The sequence below is a fragment of the Anser cygnoides genome, chromosome 8 (assembly GCF_040182565.1).
Source record: "Anser cygnoides isolate HZ-2024a breed goose chromosome 8, Taihu_goose_T2T_genome, whole genome shotgun sequence".
Taxonomy (NCBI): domain Eukaryota; kingdom Metazoa; phylum Chordata; class Aves; order Anseriformes; family Anatidae; genus Anser; species Anser cygnoides.
Window position 1 is genome coordinate 13693623 of NC_089880.1, and position 13665 is coordinate 13707287.

A 13665-nucleotide genomic window follows, 5' to 3' on the forward strand; every position below is an offset into this window, starting at 1 on the left:
AAACTATCACAAGTTCTGGTAGGTCAGATATACAAATCAAAGCTGGCATCAAAAGCCTATGTAGAAGGCTATGAGCCTTCAGTACCTCAGGGTACTAACAGACTACAGTGGGCGAAGGGCCCCAAAAAACATGTGGAAATACTCTGAGGAACCATTAGTTTTGGGATGGGAAGGCAAATAGTCTGGTTCCACGAACATCAGCAAACCCCAACGTGATCACCAGCTGAACCTAGAAGTATTTTGATAAGCCCCATTCATAAGTGAGAGAAACTCACATGCTAGGCCCACAGTTTGGGGGCAGAGGAATTGTCTTTGAGCCCATTTCCACATTGGTTTTGTTTGGTTTTCCTGTACATAGGCGTTTATAGCCAGCCATTTCAATGTCGTTCTTAAGCAGTACATTGAAGGCAAATGTTTTCTGATTGGATGAAAAAACACTCCAGAAAATGTTTTCTATCTTATTAGCAGAGCACGAGTGCAGCAGTAACAAATTTTGAAGTGCACAGAAAAATGCACATGTACAGTCTGCTGCTGGTATTGGAAGAACTCCAAATAATGGTGTGGGAAAAAATGCTAATGCTAAAGAACTGCTGCTAGAAGGAAAATACGTGTGATCTTACTGTCCAGCTGTATTTCTAATAGACACAAATAGGAAGAATTATACGAGTAAATTAACAGCAGAAATATAATAGTCTTATCCATGGAAACTATGAGTGCTCACTTATTCTTACCTTCGTCTGCCTCATCCTCCTGGGATGATACGGGCCCTCCTCCACTTGTTGGGCTGACCAGTTCTTCCTCTCTTGCAGATTCTCTTTGTAGACTGACAACCTCATAAATTGGATCCCCAGCACTTGTGTGGCTTTTTCCTTCAGACTAAAACAAAATACGCATATGTATAGGACCCCACTATTGACAAATACAGTTCTAATGGTCTGCCAAAACCAAACCAAAACACAGACAAAAATACTCATATCAAGGCTAAAGAATAGTTTGGGGAAGACTCCCTCAGATTCCTTCGTAATGGCATATGTAGGCTGGCAGTAAAACATAGCTGTGCTTCTCTTTTAAGGATTATAGTCAGAAGTTGCAAATAAACCAGCATTACTTCCAAAGCTGCCTCCTAGACACCATCTTAATTATCATTCAGAACTATGAGAGAAAGGCTTTCCCATTTAAGCACAAATACAATGAGATGAGGTCAAAGACAAACTGCAGCAAAAGAAAATAGGAGAGAACAGGAAAAAAAACCTGGAATAACTGACATCACCACAGAAACGGGAATCAAATGTCTTAGAGAAAAAAAAAGTTTAAATGGTAAGGGTTTTATTAGGTAAAGACAAGACTAAAGAAACAAAAAAACCTCATGCTTTTTGAAAGTCAAATTGTGAAGAACTCCTTAGTGTTTCACCACCACCACCCAAAAAAAAAAAAACAGAACAATTCATCTTTATTCCAGATAGTATAATTTGTAATAATATATTCCTCTCAATAGGGATATGTATCTGCTGTATCTAGCTACAAAGTTTGTGTTCGTAGCCTAAGTTTAATTATGTATATAAATATATGCTTGTATGTCTGTGTACATGTGTAAAGGTCATGTATATACATTAATCTATCATGTAATTTAACTTGGAAATTTTGGAATTTTGAGTGTGGTGTCTGCAGCTATGGATTTGAGGCCAGAACATTTTCAACAGAAAGCACTTTGTCCTGTAAAAGCAGCTTTTCTTCCAAATCTGTCTCTGGTAATTCGATAACTTCCAAGGCAGACTACCTCAAAAGTTGGGGGGCAGGGGGAAATTGTTTTATTTTTACTTAAAGCTGGAGAAGGTCAGAATTTAATCTATGTCTTTCATGTTCAGTAGACTTTCACATGAAAACAGTTAGTTACCCGTACCCCACTGGATACAAAGCTGCAAGTTTTTAAAGTAAAGTCAACTCTAGTTTTTCCTCTGAGTTACAGTTCTGAACACAATTATTATTCAGTTACATGCAGTAGTTAATATACTTGCAGAGAATTGTACAAAATGCAAACTAATGACTATATTAAATTAACTAGAACCAGCACAAAATTTTGTTCTATTTTGTTCTGTGCTCTTGTCTAATAAGACAATTTTTGAGCATATTAAAAACATCAAATTAACCATGAAAAAGAAAAAGAATACAATCTCAGAGTGCATTCAATTTAATTCAAAAGCAAAACTATGAAGGAGTTGGAAGACGACTCCATGACACCTTTTCCTGGAGATGGCTAAACAGAACTTGCAATTTCAGCAAGCTGTTGACATTATGCAGGTAGGTAGCTTAAATAAGGACTGCTTGCACTAAGACAACGTAAGTAATTTTATACTGAGAAAATTTATTTTATTTCAGAGATATTAATCATTCAGATCTGCTTCCTTTAAAGCTGATACACCCTGGAAGAAGACAGTCATGTGGCTCCAACTATCAACCAGTTTTGCTGACTGAGCTTCTCAAAGTGTTTAACGAACTTTGTGATGTAGGCATAAAGGTGCTTGTTTTTTTGTTTTGTTTTGTCTTTTAAATATTTAGCAAGCTATTACACTGTACTTGTTTTATTCTCACAGAACACCTTTATCATGTAATTACAAAGTACTTGGCTACATCAATCAAATATTGATGCCTGTAGCATTATTCACCATCACTACCTGTGGCTTTTATTTTTGATGGAGTAAGGCTTGAGAGGTACTATTGCTACATGAGGTACCCACGAGAGGACTTTGCTACAACATACTAGAATCACGCATCTTCAGGTCCTTGTACATGTTCTGCTTAACTGCAAGACCATCTGTATACAATGCAAGTTACCTGGTTAGTTGTTTTTCTGAAGACTGAATTTGCTATCTACAACAACCTTTCCGAAGATCATGTTCTGATTATACCTATCAGCAGTATGGCAATGTTTATAGCAGTCCTAAATCTCACGGCAACCTGCATTTATGCCATTCCTCATACCTGACTGCACCTCGCAAATTTGGGTTCAGACTAGCAGGCCTGTAGGAATCTTTCCTCAGCAGAGTTTTGATTTTTCTCTCTTTACCGGCAAGTCCCACCCTGGGAAATGCTACTCCATTACTTACTTCCTTTCTGAACCTCAGTAATGGATGCTTCTTTACTGGGAAGGGCACCTTGCTCAGACAGCCCAAGTCAAAAGCTTCTTGCCAAGGACTCTGCACGCTGGAGCTCAGAACTGGCAGACAGCATCAATGAATTTCTCATCTACAGTCAAACAGGCTACATTTGTACAGTAATGGATAGCACTGCTGTCATGATTTTACATCAGCAGGCAAACTATACCACAGAATTCACTGTCCTGCACAGAGGAAAACATCTATCCTTACAGCTAAGGCTATTGATAAAAGCTTCCTGGTTCCCTAAAATCCACTTGAGTTCAACTACTTTCCCAAATGGTTCACAAGTGGCTGATCTCAATGCCATCTGCAAAGTTAGTTTTAAAGAAGAAAGTGACCTAAGGTACAGCTTCTTTCAGAGTTACCTACAAGTTATTTACTGAGTTATCTATCAACAGCTATTGCAATACAAATTACCCAACAGATAATTGGTTGAATAACAACTTGCTACAAGTCGACCACAGAGATCCTGTCACCCATCACCAGGGCCTAATCTTGGAGTAAGATTGCCGAGATTAAAAATGTTCCTTCCCTGAAAGTCTGCAGAACAGCTCCTCAGAATTTTACAGCAGGAAGAAAAGCTTGTGTTTCTTTAGGAAAGGGAGGCATGTGTGTGTTGTCACATTATAAGGGGTGAGAAAGCAAAACGAAAGCATCCATAGTACTTAAAACTAAAACTGGTAGGGTTTTAACTGATTTAAGGGGAAAGGTTAATTGATTATAGCTATGTATCCAAAAGTTGAGAAAGTAATATCTTCAAATGTATTTTTTCTTAAATTGAAAATGTAGATATCCTCAACATTTGCATATAACACTTGGTTTTCTCACATTTTCTTGAATTCCAAGTTACTATGCTAATCTGCAGAAGAACTACATAAACAGTATTTCATGAGATTTATTTACTTTAAGTGTTAAACACAGCTGCACTTTTGCTATATAGCATGAACACAGCTTGTTTTGCCAGACCCATTACTACACCCCACAGGATGATGACAATTAAAACATTCACACTAGGCTCCGTAGAATTAAATCACTCCTATTTGGTTTCATTAGTCAAAGATAATGCATCATTTTTCCAGTGCAAATGATACAGTTAGCCTCTGCTGTTCCCTTTTTGAACCAAGAACCCCACATTCTATGATTCGATGGTAAATCTTTGGAGAAAGCAGGTCAACACTCTCTGCACGAGGATGTGTTGTACATCGTCCTACACTGATAATGGGAAGACATACACTTTATGTACCTTACCCAATGCCAGAACAGAGGAGGCTTTAGCAGTCTACTCAGTAGGTAACTATTGAACAAACATGACCAGATGAGATGAATAATCACCTCTTAGTGCTTGAGGAAGAAATAAATGCACAGTAATCTCCCAAGCACAGGACTGGGAAAGCTAACAGAGGGAATACACAACTATACTTTAAGTCTCATCTTAACTTCTCACCTCTGTAGAGTGGTGCATTGTTTGTACAACTTGACTTCAACATTGAACTCCACGGACTGACAAACTAAGTATTTCAGAGAAAATAGTTTCCTAAAAATGGTTTTGTTTTTTTTTTCCTTTACTGTTCTTTGAACATTTTGTAAGGTTACAATCACCAGCATGAACAATGATACCTTAATAAATCATTGCAACAATAATGCCCTTAACCTTCATGAAGTCCCAGGGCAGTGAAGGACAATGTAGTGCATTTTGTATGCACAAAATGCACCATGAGCGTGAAAAGACAGCAACTTCCCCATGCATCAGAACTTGCTTTTCCAGATAACCTTCTTCCAAATTCCTCTTTTGGAAAACACAGAAATCCACCCTTCCAAGATGCTTTGAAAAAATAGTAGTAATAGCCTAACTCAAACCACTGCATAAGGTTCCTCTGCCTTTAATTGATTACATCCTTTCAGCCACCTATCTTCGTATTTTGAACTTTAACACCCAGGATTTCCATGTTAGGTATTAGCTGATTTTACAGTGAACGATTAATGTCATTTCCTGATTTTACCAAATAGACTTGTTTTAGATGTCTGTGCATAGGTCTGATTGTATGAAGTTATAGAGAATTCGATAGATTCAAAATTGTTTAAGCCCACAAAGCCAATTACTTTCAACGTGTATAATAATTCAGTTTACAAAGGCATCAAACACTTCTATATGCTACTTAACCATTTAAACCATTTAAACATTTTAACATTTCAACAAGTTAAAAAACCCTTACTGAGGTGCAGTGCCATACTAACTTTTATAAAGGACAAATTAAAACAGACAAATGCTCCCAGCATCAATTTTTCTTTTAAAAAAAAAAAAAAAACACGATACCTGTTTTAGCTTCATATAAAACGTTTCTGTGAAGGTTTTTCTGCTGAAGTACCAGAAACGTTCGTTAGCAGGATACACGCGCACAACAGTCTCCAGCAAAAACCGCACTGGTTCTACTACTTCAGTGACAACCATATCCACTGCCACAGTCATGTACACACGCTTATCTAAAACACAAAAGGTCATGTACAGAAAAAGTGTCAAAAATTAAAACAATAAATGACAAGCTGTTGTTCAAACTGAAACCACTTTCTATTAAATTACTCATTCTGTTGCATCTGATTTATTAATCTGACGATAACTCCGATGACTTCTTTTGAAAAAAAATCTGTGCAAACAGATTCAAAGTGTCACGCATGGAAAACAGCATTAAGATACTTTTTATCCATCCCTGTCCCATTCTCTGTGCTAAGCTATCTTCATAGCAGCAGTATGCAATGCTATTTTTTTTCCTCATACTTAAGCATAACTCACTTTTTCAAGTAGAGCAGAACACAGGATAAACTGACCAGAAGATGACACAGAAATAGTCCAAGTGTACCTTGCAGGTTTACAAAGCAAGAAAAGGATTGTTGCTTCTGGAAACTTTTATCACAGAGAGGGTTAGCAACCATCATTTTGCAACACAACTGGTATCTATCATCCAGGAAATGCAGCTTTTTAAACCAAATATTGAGAATCATACATAATGGATCCCCAGGCCCTTTTGTCTTCTCAGACTGAGAGAGACAAAGTTGTGTTTTAGCAGTGGAAAATTTCACTAACCTTGCATATTCTAAAGTGATTGTGCAGGCCTGACAGTGGCATAGCAGTGGGGTGTATGTTAAGCAGATAAGGGGAAGGTCCCATTGTCCCAAAATAAGGAGGATAGCTAAGAAAAACAGGAGGAGCAGTGTGAAATCAGTGAAAACAAAAAATAATGGGCCCTCTAGTAACGAGAGAAAAAGGAAAAAAAAAACACCAAAGGAATAGGAGAAATTAATGGTTGGTCAAATAAAATTGCACATATATGTTATAGTAATAAGCATCAAGTAGTTTGTGAACCCGTAGTACTCAGTCAATGAGAAAACAGAAGGAATCAAGCTTTGGGTAATAGGGAATAAAAGGTTATGATACACTTTTGCTGAGCACTCCTGGCTGGCAGGATGCCCACCACTGCAATCGCAAATAAAACAGCTTTACAGAAGACCCTGTCTGAGAAAATTATTGAGGTATTTCTCACAAGACCAAAGAGGCAAGTGGGAATTTAAAAAACAACAACAAAAGCCACATACAAACACAAAGTCGTATCTTAAAATGGAAACCATGTCAAGCTTCACAGCAAGTAGTTTCACACAGTAGCCTACACACTACTAGAAATAACGTGATTTGAAAATCGAGTAGCAAGAACACCACCACTGACTGTATATACTTAGATATGCCTTTACGCAACTGATACGAGCTCTGCCTTGGGACAGGAAACAAACTCCAGTTTTGCAGTCAAACTTCACACCACGTCAGAGAACGTCAATTCTAAGGATAAGGAACTGTGCTATATATTGAAGCACTTCCATGCGTCGCTTCTACCCTCTCAAAGATGAGGGAGATGTAATGCTATTCGTAATCAGCTCACTTCAAAGTTAACAGAAAAAGAACAGCAATGTCTAGGTTTTATACTGCTTTGCTGACTACAGAAGGGGGAAAAACAACTTCTGAGTGTTTAAGACCAAAAATCCTTATAACCAGGAGAAGGAACATAATCCCCAAACACTAGTTTAGTATCCCCAAATCAGCAACACATAGCTCTATGAACATCGCATTTTTATGTCACATACATTTATATACAGAAGTTCTGCTTTTAGCCATAGACGCTTGGAACATGATGGTATATGTACTCAGACATATACACCATGATTCCCAGGAGAACATGCATACATCAAACTCATGTCACATAAAAAACAAATTTAAGAATTAAATTACCTTTAGGTGTTTCCTCATTAAGTACTAGAAACATCGGTGCATTAGGATTCCATATTCCGGTAATTATGTAAGCCTTCCCATCAGAACTCTTTCCCATGGATTCCTAAAAATAAAAACATACAGGATTTTACTAGAGTCATGACTGTAGATCAAAGAGACTGGGAGTGCAGAAAATAGTTCTGCAAAGGTCAGAGTAACATTGTGTTCAATCTAGAAAACACAACCTAAATAAAGAACAGGATATAACGGACTGAAAAAGGGTATAGGGAAGAGAAAAAAGAAATATTATATATAATTGGAAAAAAAAAAAGAGAAATATTATATATAAGAAACTGAAGGCAAGACAGCTTACCAACATACTTGTTAAATGTTTATTATAAAAGACAAGTGACTACTTCAAGTTCTGAGCAAGAATTTAAATTCAAATGAAGCAAATAATGGCAAAGTTTTCAGCAATGTGGAAAAAAAACACCACTTCCCTAATGCCCAAGTGTGTGTATATATATATATATACACACACACACACATATACACATATATATATATATAAAAACAACTCAATTACTTGCTCTATATTTTTAGGCAACACGCTTAACACAATACAGAAAGCTTGGTTATATGTAATAACCAGCTATCAGCTGACCTCATCATTGTCTTCATCAATTTAACAAAAACAGATGCCACAGGTTTTGAAATTAATTGAAATGTTTTGTCCATTACACATACCATCTGTTTCTAGTTCTAAGATATAAAATCCAGGATTTAAGAAACAAAAGCAAACAAAAACAAACAATGGGAGTTATATTTTTTTATTTTTGGGGGGTACTTTTATTTGGTTGTGCTTTTTCTGCTTGTTTTTCATTTGGTTTTTAAATCAAATATGTCTTTCTAAATGGACTATTAGAACTAAGCATTACCATGTCTAGTAAATGCATGTCACTGTTCTTCACATTTCGTCCAGGGCTTAGTAGCATCCCAAAGCATCTGTGAAGTTTTATTAAAAATATATTAGCATTTCAAAGATAAAAATATTTTATTGAACATAATGACACAGCTACCCACTGCCTGTAATTAAAAAAAAAAATCTTTCTTAGTAATTTTTTGCTAGTGTTATGGTAATGCTCAGGAAATATCACAACATAGATTACAGAAATGACAATGAAATTATTTTCCAGAATAAAGACAACAGAAATTGGTGTCTAACCTATGAAGAAACAATTATTCTTAAAGACAACTTAAAATATTAGGTTTAAAGATACCAACAATTCATGTACGTTAGTAAGAGATTGGACAGAACAAATTCACTCAGTCCCTAGAGAAAATGAATTTAAAAGTTATATTTAAAATTGCTTTCATACAACTAAACGAATGTAACAATTTCACATACTGTATCACTCATAACCTCACTGGTGTGGCATCACCTAGCCTCACAGAGCCTTAAAATAAGGATTTGCTCTATTTTTATACTTTTGTTCTCTCTTTCTTAAGACCAAAGTTCTCTACTTTGCAGATGCAAGGGCTCTTCATGATTGCAACTTACGGCCTTCATCTTTTACATTGCGGATCTCTTGTGACAACACACGGGATTAACATGACTAGGATGAGATAAAACACACCATAGTCCTACGACACACAGTACTAATCCAGCACAAACAGCTAGGTTTAATTTTGCTCAAATAGATTCTATACCAGTCCCATTATCTTCACTGCATGCCAGAAGTGATCTGATAAACCAGAGCAAGTAGGCTCATACCTTCCTCACACCCTTTCCATTTGCCAAGAGCAAAAATCACCTTCTTAAGTATCCTGGGATAGTTCATTGTCCCAATAACCACTTCTGTACGTATGCCTGTTCTCTACTGTCTCCTTCATTTTAGGTACAGGTCATGTTTTCTTCTTGGGTTTTAATGGCATTTTAACAACCAGCAGCTATCTCAAGACGTACCTCTTGTTTATTTCTACTTACTGATCACATAATAGGAAATGTATTACAGAATGTTATGGATTGGAAGGGACCTTGAAAGATCATCTAGTCCAATCCCCCTGCCGGAGCAGGAACACCTAGATCAGGTCACACAGGAACACGTCCAGGCGAGTTTTGAAAGTCTCCAGAGAAGAAGACTCCCCAACACCCCTGGGCAGCCTGTTCCAGTGCTCTGTCACCCTCACTGTAAAAAGTTTTGTCTCGTATTTAAGCGGAATCTTCTACGTTCCAACTTGCACCCATTGCCCCTTGTCCTATCATTGGGTGTCACTGAAAAGAGCCTGGCTCCATCCTCCTGACACTCACCCTCTACATATTTAAAAACATTAATGAGGTCACCCGTCCATCTCCTCTTCTCCAAGCTAAAGAGACCCAGCTCCTTCCCTCGTAAGGGAGATGCCCCACTCCCTTAATCATCCTCAGGGCTCTGTGCTGGGCTCTCTCAAGCAGTTCTGTGTCCTTGAGCTGAGGGACCCAGAATCGTACGCAATATTCCATACTGTAGCCCTCCGAAATGCTTTATTGTTGTCATCCTACTAAGGAAATCAAGATAACAAGACTTTGAGGAATCCTACCATTACCCACAATTTAAAATGTGCATACATAAAAGAGTAGGAAGCAGCTTCTGCCTTAAAGAGTTTGCAACCTAAGCAGAAAAGACAAAGGAAGTTTTATGCCCATTTAGCAACTCTATGAGATTACTCTGCCATGAAGATAGTAAATAAGCCAGGGTTTTGAATTCCAGAATTCCAGTACAGTCATTTAAAAGTATCAAAAAAGATTTGTAGTTAAAAGGAAAAAAAAAAGTTGAAATATTTGTGAACAATCATTTAAACTTTTGAACTTCCTGACTACTGAAAGCACAAATTCAGTTCTGAAGTTCCTGCAAATCACCTTTATACTTCTCTCCTTTGAGCATACTCCATGATGAATGAAAAATATTGAACCAAATTATGTATTTACAACATAAGGTGCAAGCTGTTTAGCACAGACTTTTTAATGTTAGATCTCAAATAAGGAAAAAAAAACAGAAAGTAAATAACCTCTCTGGGCAATCAGCTCCAGGGCTCAACTCCCTTTGTATTGACAACAACTGGCCTAACTCAGAGGAGTTTCCAGGGAAGTGACTTGTGTCCACTGACTCTAATCCTACCACTCCGCATGCCCAAGAAGAGTCTGGCTCCCTCTCCTCTGTACCCCCACGAGCTATGGGAAAGCACTACGAGAAGCTCCCATTCCCACCTTCTCTAAGGCTCAACAAAAGCTCTTCTGTCATCTGGGCCAGTTATCCAAAGGAAAATTTAGATTTCTCAGCAAGCAGAAATTGTAAGACATCATTTGAACAGTCTTAGGAAAGTAGTGAAGACAGAATAGTTTCACAGCTTTCAGGCAAGAACACCATCATCAACAGAGATAGAATAGCAATTACTGTTTCAATAATGCTATATGAACTGTAAAAGATAGTCTTAACATAAGCTATTACTACACCATCTATTACTTTTGGCCCCATCACATTTGGATATATGATTTTTGTTTTCTACCTCATTACTTTTAAACATTAACTTACAACCATAATGGTATTTTTTCTTACCCATACTCCTACACTACTGAAGTCCTAAAAAGTGAAGTGGTAAATGAAACATTAGGCAGCAATGCAGATGTACCTATACAGCCTAAGGCAGTGCCATGTAAAACAAAGGTAGCGAGGATGCTAGGACTTGTACTTAACCACATGAGCAGACTTCTCTGGAGGACTAATTAGACCAGGCAGAATGTTACAGTAAACCAACTGCACTATTTTTAGTTCCTGAGGCAGAAATAGCTAAGAATAAGCTATAACTTATAACAACAGAGGGGTCACCAGCTTCTGGCACATCTACTAAAGAAAACACTAAGGCTGAGGTTCAGATGTAGGCAAAATAATCATGCTTTTCAAAGGCAACAGCTCACAGATCCCAGCTCTTGCTGTGCTTCTCTCAGATGCACACAAAAGTTCTGACATGTGCCAGCCAAAATCTTTGAGAAGTATGCTTCTAAAAGAACGGGAGTCAGAAACAAGCAACCCCTGCCTCTCATAGAAATAGGTACTTATGATGACTGGTGACATCCTGCTACTAGAAGAGTCAGGGCTTCTCTTCAAAGTTCAAAAGACTAAACTCACTTTAACTGAACTAAAGGAGCTCAAGACCTTTGCTTGCAAAGGAGCTCGGTTTTACACAAACAGTTGTCACTATGCTCAGCCTCCAATTTCAGAAGCAAAAATGACAGTTATGAACATCATCTTCAGAAGAATGATAACGCCCTACCACACACCTCGGTTTCAGAAAGACCTGTAAAGACCATGGGCTTCGGTCCTGCCATTTCTGACCCGTGGCTTTTCTGCACTTAGAGCTGGCTATCAAGTGGCTACAGGCAGGTACACTACTCTGTTTAAACTCAGCTAGTTTCTACACCTGTAAAAAAAAGAATTTAAGCTATTCCTCACTAATATGAATTTTCATTTGTATAAATACGAATGCTACCCACCAATAAAGCCAGTGGTATTACATTAACATGGTAACATGATCTATAAGAGTTTCCAGTAACACTCAGCAACCAGCCAATATTCTGCACATCACTTCTAAGGACATCAAGTCTAGACCTTAACCGAAGGAATATCTACATAACTTGCAAGTAACTCTCCTGTACGAATGGTAGCACAGTATATTTAAACACCATTGTTTTAAAGCCAACAGAGTCAGTCCTAGAACCTCTCCGAATGAAAGGCTGTTTCACTCTCCAGAACAACTCTCTTAAAGCCCCCTAATTATTAACCAGAATTTTCTCCCTGAACCCCGTAAACAGAGACTTGATATCCCACGCTGGGGGAACAAACCAACGTAGTGCCACCATGACTCAAACCTGGGAGACAGGAGTGAACATTGCTTCTTTACCTGCTCCAACCAAGATAAAAATAGGCAAGCTCCACAGGGCTTGTTCAAGAACAAGCAACAAAGGTAGGAAGGGACAGACTATCTTGGCTGTGGGTAACCTGTGCTATCCAACCCAGCCAAGGGCCCAGCCTGAAGGCCAGGGAGTGGCATCAGCAGAGGTTCTGCCAGTGGTACCGGGTTTATTTTCTGAGACCGTCAATAAAGAGTCTGGAACTCTTTAGACCAGAGACCAAATTTCTTTAGCAACAACCTCCTTTTTGCATTATAATTTCACTTATAAATATTTTTGAGACTTTTGGTGTTCTCTTAGGCAAGCTCAATTGATCTTTTACACCATTTTTATTGTATTACTATATAACATTATATATATATTATGCTCCGAGAGTATATAAAATGACTTACAAGCTTGTGTGTGTCATATCAATTACATGACTCTTGTCAGCAAAGTTTGTGGTGATAAAAATAACATCCAAATTGAATCATCTTAAATAACACCAAAATAAAAGCTCAATTCTAATAAAGGCAGTTTTAAGAGAAAAACAAAAAAAAAACCAGACCCCTCAGGGTCCCCCACAAGGAAAATGATGTATAGAGATTCAACATTATTCAGAAATGCTTAAAATAGTTCATCATTCACGAATTGAAATTTCAAGCCAACATTATTTAAATTAAAAATTTAATCCTAGTGAAAATAGATTTTTTTAGACTGATGAGTAGCAAAAGCACAGTTTTACAATACAAAAGCATTATCATTAAAAATCTCTGCTCTATATCCCTCGTCTAAATGTTTTGTTTCATTTTTGAAAAAAACACCTTGAAAGCACACAGATCAATCAGGTTTTATGAGTTTTTTTGATTCTCCTGTCACCCTGAATTCCCTTTTCAATAAACGTGAATTCTCCTATTGTTACTTTTTTGATAAGATTGCCATCTGGTGGCATTTGCTCTTTTTAAAAATTGAGATATCAAAAAGGAATTTTCTAATTTAAGCTACTACAATACCCACTTTTGTTGTAGCAGCAAGAGTCTACTGTTAATGAACCCATTAACTAATTGTTATTCTTCACGTGCATGGTCTGCTTCTTGTACAAACGTCTTGCACAAAGATCATATTATTCTGTTTAAAAGAGTTCCCCCTCAATTTCCAGTAAATATTATATTTACTTATAACTTTACTAAATAATATGATTATCAGCCAGTCCCGAGATCTTCACCATTACTTAAAGATAAACATTAGAAACATACTATAAAAAAAAAAAACCTGCAATGAAATCCTACTGGTCTTGAAGACTCCAACAAGAGATTGCTTCTTCTAACCAC

At 37.3% G+C, this 13665-nt stretch overlaps 1 protein-coding gene across 6 annotated transcripts in view; it reads right to left on the minus strand.

Moving 5' to 3' along the window:
* RABGAP1L (RAB GTPase activating protein 1 like) overlaps positions 1-13665 on the minus strand; it is a 248438-nt gene that overhangs the window by 204417 nt on the left and 30356 nt on the right. For all 6 annotated transcript variants that reach the window (XM_067001789.1, XM_067001790.1, XM_048073418.2 and 3 more), the window contains 4 exons: positions 8346-8412; positions 7429-7531; positions 5470-5636; positions 732-876 (listed from right to left, as the gene is read on the minus strand). In XM_067001789.1, coding sequence (XP_066857890.1) covers positions 732-876; positions 5470-5636; positions 7429-7531; positions 8346-8412 — 482 coding nt within the window. The remainder of the gene's footprint in view (positions 1-731; positions 877-5469; positions 5637-7428; positions 7532-8345; positions 8413-13665) is intronic.